Below are 16,220 nucleotides of genomic sequence, written 5' to 3' on the forward strand. Positions count from 1 at the left end.
TCTTATTCCAGATACAAAGCGCATTCAAATATAGCACCTTAAGTCCTGAATTCACACTTTTCAGTTTCTGGTCTGTCGTATGTAAATAATGAGCATACATTTCCCTGTCAAACGCGAAGAATTCCCAGCTATAAGCACTGTCCTCTTGATCTCATCATACAGAAGAGGTATGGCAGCTGTTAAACTTGAAAACTAGCTTGCTCCCATGCCGGAAACATTGAAAAGGACCGAGAGAGTGGGGGGGGGGTGGGATAGGTGGCAATGGGGTGGGAGGGAGAGAGAGAGACAGACAGACAGACAGTCAAAGACAGAGAGAGAGAGAGAGAGAGAGAGAGAGAGAGAGAGAGAGAGAGAGAGAGAGAGAGAGAGAGAGAGAGAGAGAGAGAGGGAGGGAGAGAGAGCGAGAGGTTGACTTGACTAATTCTCACTATTTGAAATCCTTCTTCTTTGATTGAAAATAAATCTTTGAAGTTCACAAGGAGAACTTGTTTATTGATGATTAAAGCATCAGCGCTTCACTTCCCACCTTGACGTGAAAATATAGATTTTTTTTCTTTTAGCTTCAGTCTGAAGGAATCCGATAATCATTTCACTAAATCATACAGTAATTAGCAACAACAATTAAAGAAAGTAACATTGCAGTACAGTGCACGTTGAGTTCATGAAGCGAAATTGATGGAGATTCTCTAGCGATTCTCTTAGGGGCCTGTCACTCGTTGACACTCAAATAGTGTCATGTCAACTTAGGAAAGCAAACTGTATTTGCTATATATTTATTTTGAATCCATTATTTCTGGATATATTCAATATGTCTGGAAATATTGAAGGCAAAATAGATTGCAGAGAATATGGTGCAAAAAGGCATAAATCCTGATTTTCTGTTTACATATTCTTTCCAAGTTGCGGATTCATTTCAACAATATGAAGGAATTCGGAGTCATGATCATCATCTGCCAGGGAAGAGGAATTCTCTAAATTTATGGAAAGGGCATCTAAACTGAATCGACAGGGTTAACATGAGGGATGAAATAATTCTTTAAAAAGAACCTGAGAAGTAACTTTCTAACGAGGTACTTGGATGTAAGCTATTTGGTGAGAAATAGGACAGGACTGTTTCAGTGCCACATTGCGCCGGCAATGAACAGTTGCATGTCCTGGCTGCCGAGACAAGTACAAACAGACTATGACGGATCTGAACGCGGCAACCGTCATCTCTGGGAGTACGGAAATTCCCGACGTTTTGAGTCCAGTTCTCTACAGTCCTGACGACATATTTTCCCTCAATCACATATGCATTTCGACTCTGTTCTGGGTGTTAACCGACTATCGCATTTAACCATATAACCATATAAAAATCACAGCAGGGAAACAGGCTATTCCGGCGCTCCTAGTCCGTGCCGAACTCTTAATCTCACCTAGTCCCACCTACCCGCACTCAGCCCATAACCCTCCACTCCTTTCCTGTCATATACCTATCAATTTTACCTTAAATGACACAACTGAACTGGCCTCTACTACTTCTACAGGAAGCTCATTCCACACAGAATTTATATGCACTTGTTGCTGTTATTTAATTACCTTCACAGCACGGAGCACGATAATACGAAATTTAAATCGAACCTGACTGGGCTAATCGCCACATATAATTGATTTCATGCAAAGTAAGATACGGAGAGTGGTCCGTGCCGGTATTTGATATCTGCGACATTTCGGACGACAGCAAAATAGCGATACCGCAGATACAAAAGCGTGACTTTTACCTTCACAAATAACGCCGAAATCGTTTTCGTGTGGATAGTAGTCAAGCCATTCATCTATTGTACACTCGCGGAAATTGTCCTCGCTGCCGTCGCATGTAACATCCTCCGACAAAACTGGGCCGGATCCTTCCCCGAAGTGAGCATTTTCTAGGGTTCTCAACACGGCGCCGCAACCAAGCTGACGACACGCCACTTTCGAGGCCTGCCGATTCCAAAAATCACTATCCACAGTCCACCAGTTCCCCTTGTAGTGAATCTCCACTCTCCCGGCGCATCGACTGTTCCCGTTTACCAACCTTAACATCGGACCTTCTGTAAAACAATTTTTTTTTTGAAAAAAAACATAAAATAAAATATCATAGGTCTGCGACGATTTAAGCCTCACCAGACATTAGATTTTTCCATGAACAACGTGATGATCAATAGGGATATCAGGCTGTGCAGACCCCTATTGAGGTTTTTAACGTGACGACAATAGTCAATGAACTATTTACTGTCTGGAGAACCGAAAGTCAATATGTCATTCCAGGGAATGAAACGGGTGTCTCCGAGGAAAACAAGGTGATCTGTTTCAACGTTCCTTCTAGTTTATTTTACAGCTTTGCTTAACAAATATTACTCTCATTTTTTTTTTGAAACGGTTTACAAACCCTTACATCTGTGTACAATTTTAAGTGTATACATCTGAATAAATTTCAAGCTGCGCGGCAAAACCGGCTAAGTGTGCCTATGTTTTCATTTACTGTGCGTCCGCACTCTCACGCAGCTCAGAGGGAACATTGACTGCTAGCTCTTTTTTACTCTTCGGAAAGCTGTCGATAGGCTCTGTGTCAGTGCCCGGACAATACACAGTCCTCTGCAAACAGGCAATGGAAGCTTGTTGCAGGTGTGCAGAATTCCTGAAACTGGACACAATCGGAGAAGAATCCAACTGAGCATTCACGTCAATGGAATGAATAAGGAGTTTTATTTTTATTTTATTTTTCTAACGTTCAGGAATAAGTTTTATTTTTATTTTATTTTTCTAACGTTCAGGAATAAATACTGTCTCTGCCCACTGCCTTGCATGATGTTTACTGATGGTCGTCATTCCATGAGAAGAAGAGACGCCACTTATGTCAATCCTCGGTAAAAAACTAGTTTAAAAGAAAACAAGCCCTTCGCTTACTGAGAATTTAGCGAGGTTACCTGACGGCTCGAGCTGAGGATTCTCCCGGCGGCCTGAAAAAAGAAATGTAGAATTAGATTTGTTAAAGGGCTCCAGGACAGCTTCTTCCACCAGACCATCAAACTAATTAACTCACGCTGATTTGAGTGTAATCTAAAATACATTGACTGTTCTATTTAGTATAAATTATTATAAATAATTATGATTACTCGTTACGCATTTATATGGTGACGTAACGTAAAGATGTTTACTCCTCATGTATGTGAAGGATGTAATAAATAAAGTCAATCCATTAGCCTGTGATGTTAAGGGTCTGGTGTACTTGTGTGGTTAGGAAGACATGGTAAGTGGGATCTCATATTAATATGCACTCAATATTAAAAAAATACCCGCCACATCACAATCGCAGTCCCCACATTCTCCGGACCTCTTCAACTCCACCCTCGCCCACCCAGTACAGACCTCCGACCTCTTTGGTCCCATGTAGTGCTTGCATTTGTGGCTCTGATGACACTGCTGCGATTCTTACAATAAATATGAATTGAAAAGCAAAGCAACATGAAGTTATCCCTTTGACTGCCCCATCCATCTAATCACACTATTTGCTGCCGCTCATGTATTTTCGGATACAAAAAAAAAACGGGAAGTTATTCCTCCAACAAAACTTGCATAACACCCTTGCATAAAATTGTTTTCTGTGTAAAAAGCAAACTGAATGCGAATTAATGAGGTTACTCCGCCCGAAAATAAACTTGCTTTCCAATCTGTCCATTTAATCACTACAAATTTAATTTGTCTGTTCATATTTGTTTGTGGATATTCACAGAATTATATTCTAGTATTTATATCTGTGCTTGTTGGTACGCTGGGTTAAGCAGCATGAACTGATTACGATCTCCTCCCAGTCGAAGTGCCCGATCAACTTTGCTCCATTGACAGGAACCGTCTGACGCATTTCTATTTTCTTGATAACAAGTTGAAAACGCATGGTTATATGCATCAATTCAAGGCCAATATTATAATTTGTGAACGTTGTTCAATTTATTTTTTTCTGCTCGAGTTCAATGACACTCTTCAACTTATCATTGAGCAGCCCAAACCAATCCTCACTGATTGGATTTGACGCAAACGGCACATGTCACTGTACATTTCGAACTACATGTGACAAGTAAACAATGCTAAGCATTTCTTTATTTTTCTTGACTGTTGAAAGATTATCTCCCCAGTTCAACTGCTGTTTAAACCTCTTCGCTGTGCATTGAGGGAAAATAAACTCTTAGCTGACGATAGGAAATAAACCAATCAAGCTCTCTTGTCGACGTTTATTTCCGAAGAACGAACAGTTTAGTTCCTCTTCGCATTATTTTCCATCATCCTGTACCTGGAACATCTCACTACATCCCACTAACTGCTCTATGCATGAATAGATTTTTCCACTGAAGAATAGTTTATGGCTTCCTGTTGGCCTACGAATCAGCAAGCCGTCACTTGTTGGAAGATACCAGAGTAACGGAAGAAACAGGCAGCACATAAGAAAATATACTCTGCATACCTCGCAGACAGCAGCGTGGGTTAGAATCAAACATGTGTCTCTAGAACTGCACAGTTGCAACACGGCGCATTATTCGTAAGGGATACTTGTAGTACGTTTCCATAAATGATACACTGCATTCAGGAAACGGAGATCGGCGTTCTATCCTAATCTCAATTACCCCTTTTGTGCATTAGCACATTCTCCATCTGACACTCGGGCTTTGCCAACTTTCCAGATGTATGTATCATGTTAAGTTACTGAGAACTATAAATCGCACCAGGTATATGTTCAAAAGTCCACATTACATTTGAGCAGAATTAGCAGATTCTGACTGTCATTTCATCCTGACTGAACTAATTTTCCTCTTAGCCCCAATCTCCTGCCATCTTGCCATATCACGTCATGCCCTTGCCAACAAAGAATACATCAACGTCCTCCTTAAATATGCATAAAGACTTGGCTTCCACCTCTACCTGAGACAAATAATTTCAGGAATTTTCCATTCACTAGCCAAAAGAAATTCCTCTTCATATCCGTTTTAAAAAGCTGTGTTCTGTGGTTTTAGACTCTCCCACCATTGTAAAGATCATCTGCACATCCACTCTATTAAAACATTTCACTAGTTGATGGTTTTTAATTAGGCGACAGCTCTTTCTTCTGTATTCTAGTGAATACACATTCAAAGTCTTCTTCAAGTGTCACGCCGTTCAAAACTGGAATTATGTTTGAACCTCCTTTGAACCTTCTCTAGCTTCAGCAGATTCTTTCTAATATAAGGGGCCCAATATGTTCTCAGAACTCCAAGGAAGACCCCACCTTTGGTTTGTAAATTTTCCGCAGTACATCTTTTATATTCTAATCTTCTTGAACTGAATGCTAATATCGGTGTTGCCTTCCTCACCACAGACCCTATCTGCAAAGTAACCTTTACAGAATCCTGGACTAGGACTGTTAAGTCCCTTTGAGTCACAGGTTTTTTTCTTTCGGATTTACACTCAATTTAGAAAAATAGCCAACATTTTCCTTTATTTTAACAAAGTGCACGACGATATACTTTCCGATAAGTTATATATTTTACTATATTTTTGTCCGTAGTCTTCAGTCGTTGAAGTCTTTGTTATAGCCTTTGTACTTCCTGCAAACTGCCTGCCTCACCACGTCTCTTCATATCATCTGCAAACTGCAAGAAATCTGTCAAAATCATCATACACATCATTGATATTTAACCTAAAATAGAAACGGTCCAAAAACAGTCACCTGTGGGATACCAAACTGAACGCAGCCTGCCACAAATCACTGCTTTAACTTCTCATCCTTTACCTCCTGCCAATCAGCCATTGCTTTCTCCATTCTAAATTCTTTTCTGTAAAAGTAAAGGCTCCTAACTTGTTATGCAGCCGCATGCATGGCAGCTTGACAAAGGTCTTTTTAAAATCTAAGTACACAACATCCAGTGATTCGCCTTTGTCCATCCTGTTGGTTATTTCAACAAATAATTCCAACAGATTTGTAAGGCAATATTTCCCATTCAGGAAACTGACTTCCCGCCTATTTTATCATGTACTTTGATATTACCATTGAATTTTGACTTTAATATCCGATTCATCAACTTCCTAACATCTGAAGGCTAGCTAACTGTAGTGCCATTTATTTTCTTTTGCTTCTCCCCTTTCCGGAAACGTGGCCCAATTGACCAACCTATCTCCCGACGTTTTAGTTTCCTAAGAAACTGCTCTCTGCCTAATGGTAACTTAATCACAGTTCATGACCCATGAAACAGGTAACTTTCCCCACACTTCTATTGACTTCCACAGTGAAGACTCATGCAAAACACTAAGGCAGTTCATCCGCTGTTTGCTTATCCGCCATTAATACAACTGTAAAAAAAAAACAGCTATCCGCTACCCACTCTTTTACATGTTACTTGTCTGAAGAAACATTTTGCTCTATTATAAGTTCTCTCTTTTTATTTACGCTGGCTCTAACACCCCGTGATAGCCACGGTTGTGTAATATTTCCTTACGAATACCTGTTCCTCATTGGGATATTATTATCCTGTGCTTTCGATTGCTTCAAATTAGCAGACATTTATACTATGCCGTCAGCTCTGCCAGTGTTGTTTCCAATTAATTTTCAAGGAACTTTCTCTCACATACCTCGGTAATTCCGGTTCCTGCAGTGTAAATAAGATACTTTAAATTTTACGCCTCCTCTTCAAGTTTCCCTGGTGAATTTGATCATATCATGATCAATTCTACCCTAGGATTATTTTTCTTTAAGCCTCTCTGATAAACTCTAGTTCATTGCACAGACCTATACCTGAATAGCTGATGACCTAGTGGGCTCAAATGTGACCTGCTCTAAAAAGTCACCTTTTAGGCACTCGATAAATCCGCCCTGCTGGTTTCCAGCATAGACGTAATCTTCCCAATCCTCATGCATATTGAAATCGCCCATGGACAATGTATTTTTTTCCCCGATTGTCATGCATTTTTCTACCTTTCCTTGTAATTTGCAGAACATACTTACAACTGTTTGGGATCTGTATGAATCTCCCATTATGGTCCTTTTACCCTCGCTGTTTCTTAGGTCTATCCACAATGATTTATCATCTTGCGACCCGATGCCAGCTTTTTCTAATGTTTGGTTTCCTACTTTATCATCAGATCCACGTCGCTCTGTCTGCCACCAAGCATATCCTTTGGTACAACGCTTGGAAATTTAACTCCCAGATATAATCTTCCTGGTTTTGCAATGCCTAAAATATCATATTTCTCATTCTGAAATTGCACTGCAAAATTATTAATCTTATTCCACATGCAAAGCGCATTCAAATATAGCACCTTGAGTCCTGAATTCACTCTTTTCAATTCTGGTCTGTCGTATGTAAATCAAGAGGCATTATATTTCCCTGTCCAAACGCGAAGAATTCCCAGTTATAAACACTGTCCTTTTAAACTCATCATAGAGAAGAGGAATGGCAGCTGTTAAACTTTAAAACTAGCTTGCTCCATGCTGAAAACTTTGAAAAGGACCGAGAGAGAGAGAGAGAGAGAGAGAGAGAGAGGAGAGAGAGAGAGAGAGAGAGAGAGAGAGAGAGAGTGAGAGAGAGAGAGGAGAGAGAGAGAGAGAGAGTGAGAGAGAGAGAGAGAGAGAGAGAGATGAGGAGAGAGAGAGAGAGAGAAGTTGACTTGACTAATCCTCACTATTTGAAATCCTTCTTCTTTCAGTGAAGTAAATCCTTGAAGCTCACAAGGAGAACTTGTTTATTGATGGGTACAGCATCAGCGCTTCACTTCCAGCTTGACGTGCAAATATATATTTTTTTCTTTTAGTTTCAGTCTGAAGGAATCCTGAATTCAATTCGCTAAGTCATACAATAACTAGGAACAACAAACAAAAAGTAACATTGCAGTACAGTACACGTTTGAGTTCATGAGGCGAAATTGACGAAGATTCTCTAGCGATTGTCTTATGGGCCTGTCACTCGGTGACACTCAAATAGTGTCATGTCAACATGTGAAAGCAAACAGCAGTTGCTATATATTTATTTTGAATCCAGTATTTTTGGATATATTCAATATGTCTGGAAATATTGAAGGCAAAATTGATTGCAGAGTACATGGTGCAAAAAGGCATAAACCCTCATTTCCTGTTTACATATTATTTCCAAGTTGCGGATTCATTTCAATAATATGAAGGAATTCGGAGGCATGATTATCATCTGCCAGAGAACAGGAATTCTCTGCATTTATGGAAAGGGCATCTAAACTGATCGACAGAGTTAACATGAGGGATGAAATAATTCTTAAAAAAGAACCTGAGAGGCAACTTTCTAACGTGCTACCTGGATGTAAGCTATTTGGTGCGAAATAGGACAGGACTGATTCCATGCCATATTGCGCCGGTAATGAACGGTTGCATGTCCTGGCTGCTGGAAAAAAGTACAAACAGACTATGAAGGAACTGAACACGGCAACCGTCATCTCTGGGAGTACAGAAATTCCCGACGTTTTGAGTCCAATTCTCTACAGTCCTGACGACATCATTTTCCCTCAATCACATGTGCATTTCGACTCTGTTCCGGGAGTTAACCCGACTATCGCATTTATATGCACTTGTTGCAATTATTGAATTACCTTCACAGCAAGGAGCACGATAATACTAAATTTAAATCGAACCTGACTGGGCTAATCGCCACATAAAATGGATTTAGTGTAAAGTAAGATACGGAGAGCGGTCCGTGCCGGTATTTGATATCTGCGACATCCCGGACGACACCAAAATAGCGATACCGCATATATAAAAGCGTTACTTTTACCTTCACAAATAACGCCGACATCGTTTTCGTGTGGATAGTAGTCAAGCCATTCATCTATTGTACACTCGCGGAAATTGTCCTCGCTGCCGTCGCATGTAACATCCTCCGACAAAACTGGGCCGGATCCTTCCCCGAAGTGAGCATTTTTTAAGGTTTTCAGCACGGCGCCACAACCAAGCTCACGACACGCCACTTTCGAGGCCAGCGGATTCCAAAAATCACTATCCACAGTCCACCAGTTCCCCTTGTAGTGAATCTCCACTCTCCCGGCGCATCGACTGTTCCCGTTCACCAACCTTAACATCGGTCCTTCTGTAAAACAAAAAAATAAAAAAAACATAAAATAAAATATCATAGGTCTGCGACGATTTAAGCCTCACCAAACATTACATTTTTCCATGAACAACGTGATGATCAATAGGGATATCAGGCTGTGCAAACCCCTGCTGAGGTTCATAACGTGACGAAAGTAGTCAATGAACTATATAATGTCTTGAGAACCGAAAGTCTATCGGTCATTCCAGGGAAAGAAATGGGTGTCTCCGAGGAAAACAAGGTGATCTGTTTCAAAGTTCACTCTAATTTCTTTTACAGCTTTGCTTAACAAAAGATTTAAAAAATTTAAAAACAGAGTTTTACACGCCCTTACATCTGTGTAAAATGTTAAGTGTAACCATGTGAATAAGTTTCAAACTGCGCGGCAACACCGGCTAAGTGTGCCTATGTTTTCATTTACTGTGCGTCCGCACACTCACGCAGCTCAGAGGCAACATTGACTGCTCGCTCGTTTTTACTCTTTGGAAAGCTGTCGATAGGCTCTGTGTCAGTGCCCCGACTATACACAGTCCTCTGCAAACAGGCAATCGAACCTAGTTGCAGGTGTGAAAAATTCCGGAAACTGGGCACTATCGGAGAAGAATCGAACCGAGCATTCACGTCAATGGAATGAATAAGTACTATCGTTTTTTTTTATTTTTCTAACGTTCAGGAATAAATACTGTCTCTGCCCACTGCCTTGCATGATGTTTAATGATGTTCGTCATTCCATGAGATGAAGAGACGCCTCTTATGTCGATCCTCTTTAAAAATTAGTTTAAAAAAAAAACAAGCCCTTCGCTTACTGAGAATTTAGCGCGGTTACCTGATGGCTCGAGTTGAGGATCCTCCCGGCGGCCTGAAAAAAGAAATGTAGAATTAGATTTGCTAAGGGGCTCCAGGACAGCTTCTTCCACCAGAACTTCAGACTAAATAACTCACACTGATTTGAATGTAATCTAAAATCCATTGACTGTTCTATTTAGTATAAATTATTATGATTACTCGTTACACATTTATATGGTGACGTAACGTATAGATGTTTACTCCTCATGTATGTGAAGGATATAATAAATAAAGTCAATCCATTTGCCTGTGATGTTAAGGGTCTGGTGTACTTGTGTGGTTAGGAAGTCATGGTAAGAGGGATATCATGTTAATATGCATTCAATATTAAAAATATCTGCCACATCACAATCTCGATCCCCACATTCTCCGGACCCCTGCAACTTCACCCCCGCCCACCCAGTACCGCCCTCCGACCTCTTTGGTCCCATGTAGTGCTTGCATTTGTGGCTCTGAATACACCGCTGCGATTCTTGCAATAAATATAAATTGAAACGCAAAAGCATCATGAAGTTGTGCCTTTGACTGCCCCATCCATCTAATCACACTGTTTGCTGCCACTCATGTATTTTCGGATACAAATCACGGGAAGTTATTCCTCCCACAAAACCTGCATAACGCCCTTGCGTAAAATTGTTTTCTGTGTAAAAAGCAACTTGAATGCGGATTAATGAGGTTACTCGGCCCAAAAATAAACCTGCTTTCCAATCTGTCCATTTAATCACTACAAATTTAATTTGTCTGTTCGTATTTGTTTGTGTATATTCACAGAATTGTATTCTAATATTTATATCTGAGCTTGTTGGTACGCTGGGTTAAGCAGCATGAACGGATTACGATCTCCACCCAATCGAAGTGCCCGATCAACTTAGCTCCATTGACAGGAACCGTCTGACGCATTGCTATTTTCTTGCTAACAAGTTTAAAACGCATCGTTATATGCATCAATTCAAGGCCAATATTATAATTTGTGAACGTTGTTCAATATATTTTCTCTGCTCGTGTACAATGGCACTCTTCAACTTATCATTGCGCAGCCCAAACCAAGCCTCACTGATTGGATTTAACGCAAACGGCACATGTCACTGTACATGTCGAACTACATGTGACAGGTAAACAATGCTAATCATTTCTTTATTTTTCTTGACGGTTGAAACATTATCACCCCAGTTCAACTGCTGTTTAAACCTCTTCGTTGTGAATTGAGGGAAAATAAACTTTTAATTAGTCTTAGCTGACGATAGGAAATAAACCAATCAAGCTCTCTTGTCGACGTTTATTTCTGAAGAACGAAGAGTTTAGTTCCTCTTCGCATTATTTTCCATCATCCTGTACTTGGTACATCTCACGACATCCCACTAACTGCTCTATGCATGAATAGTCTTTTTCCACTGAATAATAGTTTATGGCTTCCGGTTGGCCTACGAATCAGCAAACCGTCACTTGTTGGAAGATACCAGAGTAACGGAAGAAACAGGCAGCACATAAGAAAACATACTCTGCATTACACGCAGACAGCAGCGTGGGTTAGAATCAAATATGTGTCTCTACAACTGCACAGTTGCAACACGACGCATTATTCGTAAGGGATACTTGTAGTACGTTTCCATAAATGATACACTGCATTCAGGAAACGGAGATCGGCGTTCTATCCTAATCTCAATTACCCCTTTTGTGGATTAGCACATTCTCCATCTGACACTCGGGCTTTGCCAACTTTCCAGATGTATGTATCATGTTAAGTTACTGAGAACTATAAATCGCTCCAGGTATATGTTCAAAACTCCACATTACATTAGAGCAGAATTAGCAGATTCTGACTGTCATTTCATCCTGACTGAACTAATTTTCCTCTTAGCCCCAATCTCCTGCCATCTTGCCATATCACGTCATGCCCTTGCCAACAAAGAATACATCAACCTCCTCCTTAAATATGCATAAAGACTTGGCTTCCACCTCTACCTGAGACAAATAATTCCAGGAATTTTCCATTCACTAGCCAAAAGAAATTCCTCTTCATATCCGTTTTAAAAGGCTGTGTTCTGTGGTTTTAGACTCTCGCAACATTGTAAAGATCATCAGCACATGCATTCTATTAAAACATTTCAGCAGTTGATAGTTTTTAATTAAGTGACAGCTCATTCTTCTGTATTCTAGGGAATACACATTCAAAGTCTTCTTCAAGTGTCACGCCGTTCAAAACTGGAATTATGTTTGTACCTCCTTTGAACCTTCTCCAGCTTCAGCAGGTCCTTTCTAATATAAGCAGCCCACTATGTTCTCAGAACTCCAAGGAAAGCCCCACCTTTGATTTGTAACATTTCTGCAGCACATCTTTTATATTCTAAACTTCTTGAACTGAATGCTAATATCGCTGTTGCCTTCCTCACCACAGACCCTATCTGCAAAGTAACCTTTACAGAATCCTGGACTAGGACTGTTCAGTCCCTTTGAGACACAGATTTTGTTTCTTTCGGATTCACTCTCAAATTAGAAAAATAGCCAGCATTTTACTTTATTTTAACAAAGTGCACGACGATATACTTTCCAATAAGTTATATAATTTACTACAGTTTTTTGTCCATACTCTTCAGGCGTTGAAGACTTTGTTATAGCCTTTGTACTTCCTGCAAACTGCCTACCTCACCACGTATCTTCATATCATCTGCAAACTGCAAGAAATCTATCAAAATCATCATAAAAATCATTGATATTAAACGTAAAATAGAACCGGTCCCAAAACAGTCACCTGTGGGATACCAAACTGACCGCAGCCAGCCACAAATCGCTGCTTTAAATTCTCATTCTTTGCCTCCTGCCAATCAGCCATTGCTTTCTCCATGCTAAATTATTCTCTGTAAAAGTAAAGGCTCCTAACTTGTTATGCAGCCTCATGCATGGCAGCTTGACAAAGGGCTTTCAAAAATCTAAGTACACAACATCCAGTGATTCGCCTTTGTGCATCCTGTTTGTTATTTCTACAAATAATTCTAATATATTTGTAAGGCAATATTTCCCCTTCAGGAAACTGACTGCCGCCTATTTTATCATGTGATTTGAATTACCGAGAAATTTCGTCATTAATAACCGACTTCAACATCTTCAGAACAACTGAGGCTAATAACTGTACTGTCATTTATTTTCTTCTGCTTTTCCCCCTTCCGGAAACGTGGCCCAGTTGACCGACCTATCTTCCGACCGTTTAGTTTCCAAAGAATCTGCTCTCTGCTAACGGTAACTTCACACACTTCATGACCCATGACACAGGGAACTTTCCGCACACTTCTATTCACTTCCATAGTGAAGACTCATGCAAAATGCTAAGGCCGTTTGTCCGCCGTTTGCTTACCCGCCATTAATACAACTGTAAAAAAAAATCAGCTATCCGATACCCACTCTCTTACACGTTACTTGTCTGAAGAAACATTTTTGCTCTATTATAAGTTCTCTCTTTTTATTTACGCTGCCTCTAACATCCCTTGATAGCCACGGCTGTGTAATATTTCCTTACGAATACCTCTTCCTCTTTGGGATATATTTATCCTGTCCTTTCTGATTTGCTTTCAAAATTAGCAGACATTTATACTATGCCGTCAGCCCTGCCCGCGTTGTTTTCCAATTAATTTTCAGGAACTTCTCTCTCATACCCCGGTAATTCCGTTTCCTCCAGTGTACTAAAGATACTTTTAAATTTTACTCCTCCTCTTCAAATTTCCTAGTGTATTCGATCACATCATGATCAATTCTACCCTAAGGATTATTTTTCTTTAAGCTCTCTGATAAACTCTAGTTCATTGCACAGACCCATACCTGAATAGCTGATTACCTAGTGGGCTCAAATGTGACCTGCTCTAAAAAATCACCTTTTAGGCACTCGATAAATCCATCCTGCTGCTGTCCACTATAGACGTAATCTTCCCAATCCTCATGCATGTTGAAATCGCCCATGACAACGTTGTTATTCCGATTGTCATGCATTTTCTACCTTCCCTTGTAATTTGCAAAACATACAACTGTTTGGGAATCTGTATGAATCTCCCATTATGGTCCTTTTACCCTCGCTGTTTCTTAGGTCTATCCACAATGATTTATCATCTTGCGACCCCATGCCAGCTCTTTTTAATGTTTGGTTTTCTATTTTATCATCAGATCCACGCCGCTCTGTCTGCCACCAAGCATATCCTAAGGTACAACGTGTACCCTTGGAAATTTAACTCCCAGATATAATCATCATTAAGTCCTGCTTTTGCAATGCCTAAAATATCATATTTATCATTCTGAAATTGCACTGCAAGATGATTAAATTTATTCAACAAGCAAAGCGTATTCAAATATACCACCTTGAGTCCTGAATTCAGACTTTTCAATTTCTGGTATGTCGTATGTAAATCAAGAGCATACATTTCCCTGTCAAACGCGAAGAATTCCCAGCTATAAGCACTGTCCTCTTGAACTCATCACACAGAAGAGGTATGGCAGCTGTTAACATTTAAAACTAGCTTGCTCCCAAGCGGGAAACTTTGAAAAGGACCGAAAGAGTGGGTGGGGGGGGGGCGGATAGGTGGAAAGCGGGTGTGAGAGAGAGAGCGAGACAGACAGACAGACAGACAGAGACAGAGAGAGAGAGAGAGAGAGAGAGAGAGAGAGGAGAGAGAGAGAGAGAGAGAGAGAGAGAGAGAGAGAGAGAGAGAGAGAGAGAGAGAGAGAGAGAGAGAGAGAGAAGTAGACTTGTCTATTTCTCACTATTTGAAATCCTTCTTCTTTGATTGAAAATAAATCCTTGAAGCTCACAAGGAGAACTTGTTTATTGATGGGTACAGCATCAGCCCTTCACTTCCCACCTTGACGGGCAAATATAGATTTTGTTTTTCTTTTAGTTTCAGTCTGAAGGAATCCTGAAATAATTTTACTAATTCATACAGTAATTAGCAACAACAATTAAAGAAAGTAACATTGCAGTACAGTACACGTTGAGTTCATGAAGCGAAATAGACGGAGATTTTCTAGCGATTCTCATATGGGCCTGTCACTCGGTGACACTCAAATAGTGTCATGTCAACATGTGAAAGCAAACAGTAGTTGCTATATAATTATTTTGAATCCAGTATTTTTGGATATATTCAATATGTCTGGAAATATTGAAGGCAAAATTGATTGCAGAGTACATGGTGCAAAAAGGCATAAATCCTGATTTTCTGTTTTCATATTCTTTCCAAGTTGCGGATTCATTTCAACATTATAAAGGAATTCGGAGTCAGGATAATCATCTGCCAGGAAAGAGGAATTCTCTACATTTATGGAAAGGGCATCTGAACTGAATCGATAGCGTTAACATGAGGGATGAAATAATTCAGAAAAGTGAACCTGAGAAGCAACTTTCTAACGAGCTACTTGGATGTAAGCTATTTGGTGCGAAATAGGACAGGACTGTTTCCGTGCCATATTGCGCCGGCAATGAACGGTTAAATGTCCTGGCTGCTGGAACAAGTACTAACAGACTATGAAGGAACTGAACGCGGCAACCGTCATCTCTGGGAGTACAGAAATTCCCGACGTTTTGAGTCCAGTTCTCTACAGTCCTGACGACATCATTTTCTCTCAAACACAAATGCCTTTCGACTCTGTTTCGGGAGTTAACCCGACTATCGAATTTATATGCACTTGTTGCTATTATTTAATTACCATATAGCAAGGAGCAAGATAATACGAAATTTATATCGAACCTGACTGGGCTAATCGCCACATTAATTGGATTTAGAGCAAAGAAAGATACGGAGAGAGGTCCGTGCCGGTATTTGATATCTGCGACATCCAGGACGACAGCAAAATAGCGATACCGCAGATACAAAAGCGTGACTTTTACCTTCACAAATAACGCCGACATCGTTTTCGTGTGGATAGTAGTCAAGCCATTCATCTATTGTACACTCGCGGAAATTGTCCTCACTGCCGTCGCATGTAACATCCTCCGACAAAACTGGTCCGGATCCTTCCCCGAAGTGAGCATATTCTAGGGTTTTCAGCACGGCGCCGCAACCAAGCTGACGACACGCCACTTTCGAGGCTCGCCGATTCCAAAAATCACTATCCACAGTCCACCAGTTCCCCTCGTAGTGAATCTCCACTCTCCCGGCGCATTGACTGCTCCCGTTCACCAACCTTAACATCGGTCCTTCTGTAAAACAAAACAAAAAAATTAAAAAACATAAAATACAATATCATAGGTCTGCGACGATTTAAGACTCACCAAACATTATTTTTTTCCATGAACAACGT

General features: G+C 40.3%; 1 protein-coding gene across 1 annotated transcript in view; it reads right to left on the minus strand.

Annotated features, from left to right (window-relative positions):
• LOC140728869 (scavenger receptor cysteine-rich type 1 protein M130-like) overlaps positions 1–13,922 on the minus strand; it is a 61,983-nt gene extending 48,061 nt beyond the window's left edge. Inside the window, exons 1-6 of the mRNA XM_073047955.1 lie at positions 13,808–13,922; positions 9,905–9,957; positions 9,539–9,632; positions 8,784–9,095; positions 2,949–2,981; positions 1,761–2,072 (exon numbers count right to left, since the gene is read on the minus strand). Of these exons, the coding sequence (XP_072904056.1) occupies positions 1,761–2,072; positions 2,949–2,981; positions 8,784–9,095; positions 9,539–9,632; positions 9,905–9,957; positions 13,808–13,922 (919 nt within the window). The remainder of the gene's footprint in view (positions 1–1,760; positions 2,073–2,948; positions 2,982–8,783; positions 9,096–9,538; positions 9,633–9,904; positions 9,958–13,807) is intronic.
• Positions 13,923–16,220: the final 2,298 nt, after the last annotated feature.

The sequence above is a fragment of the Hemitrygon akajei genome, chromosome 1 (assembly GCF_048418815.1).
Source record: "Hemitrygon akajei chromosome 1, sHemAka1.3, whole genome shotgun sequence".
Taxonomy (NCBI): Eukaryota; Metazoa; Chordata; class Chondrichthyes; order Myliobatiformes; family Dasyatidae; genus Hemitrygon; species Hemitrygon akajei.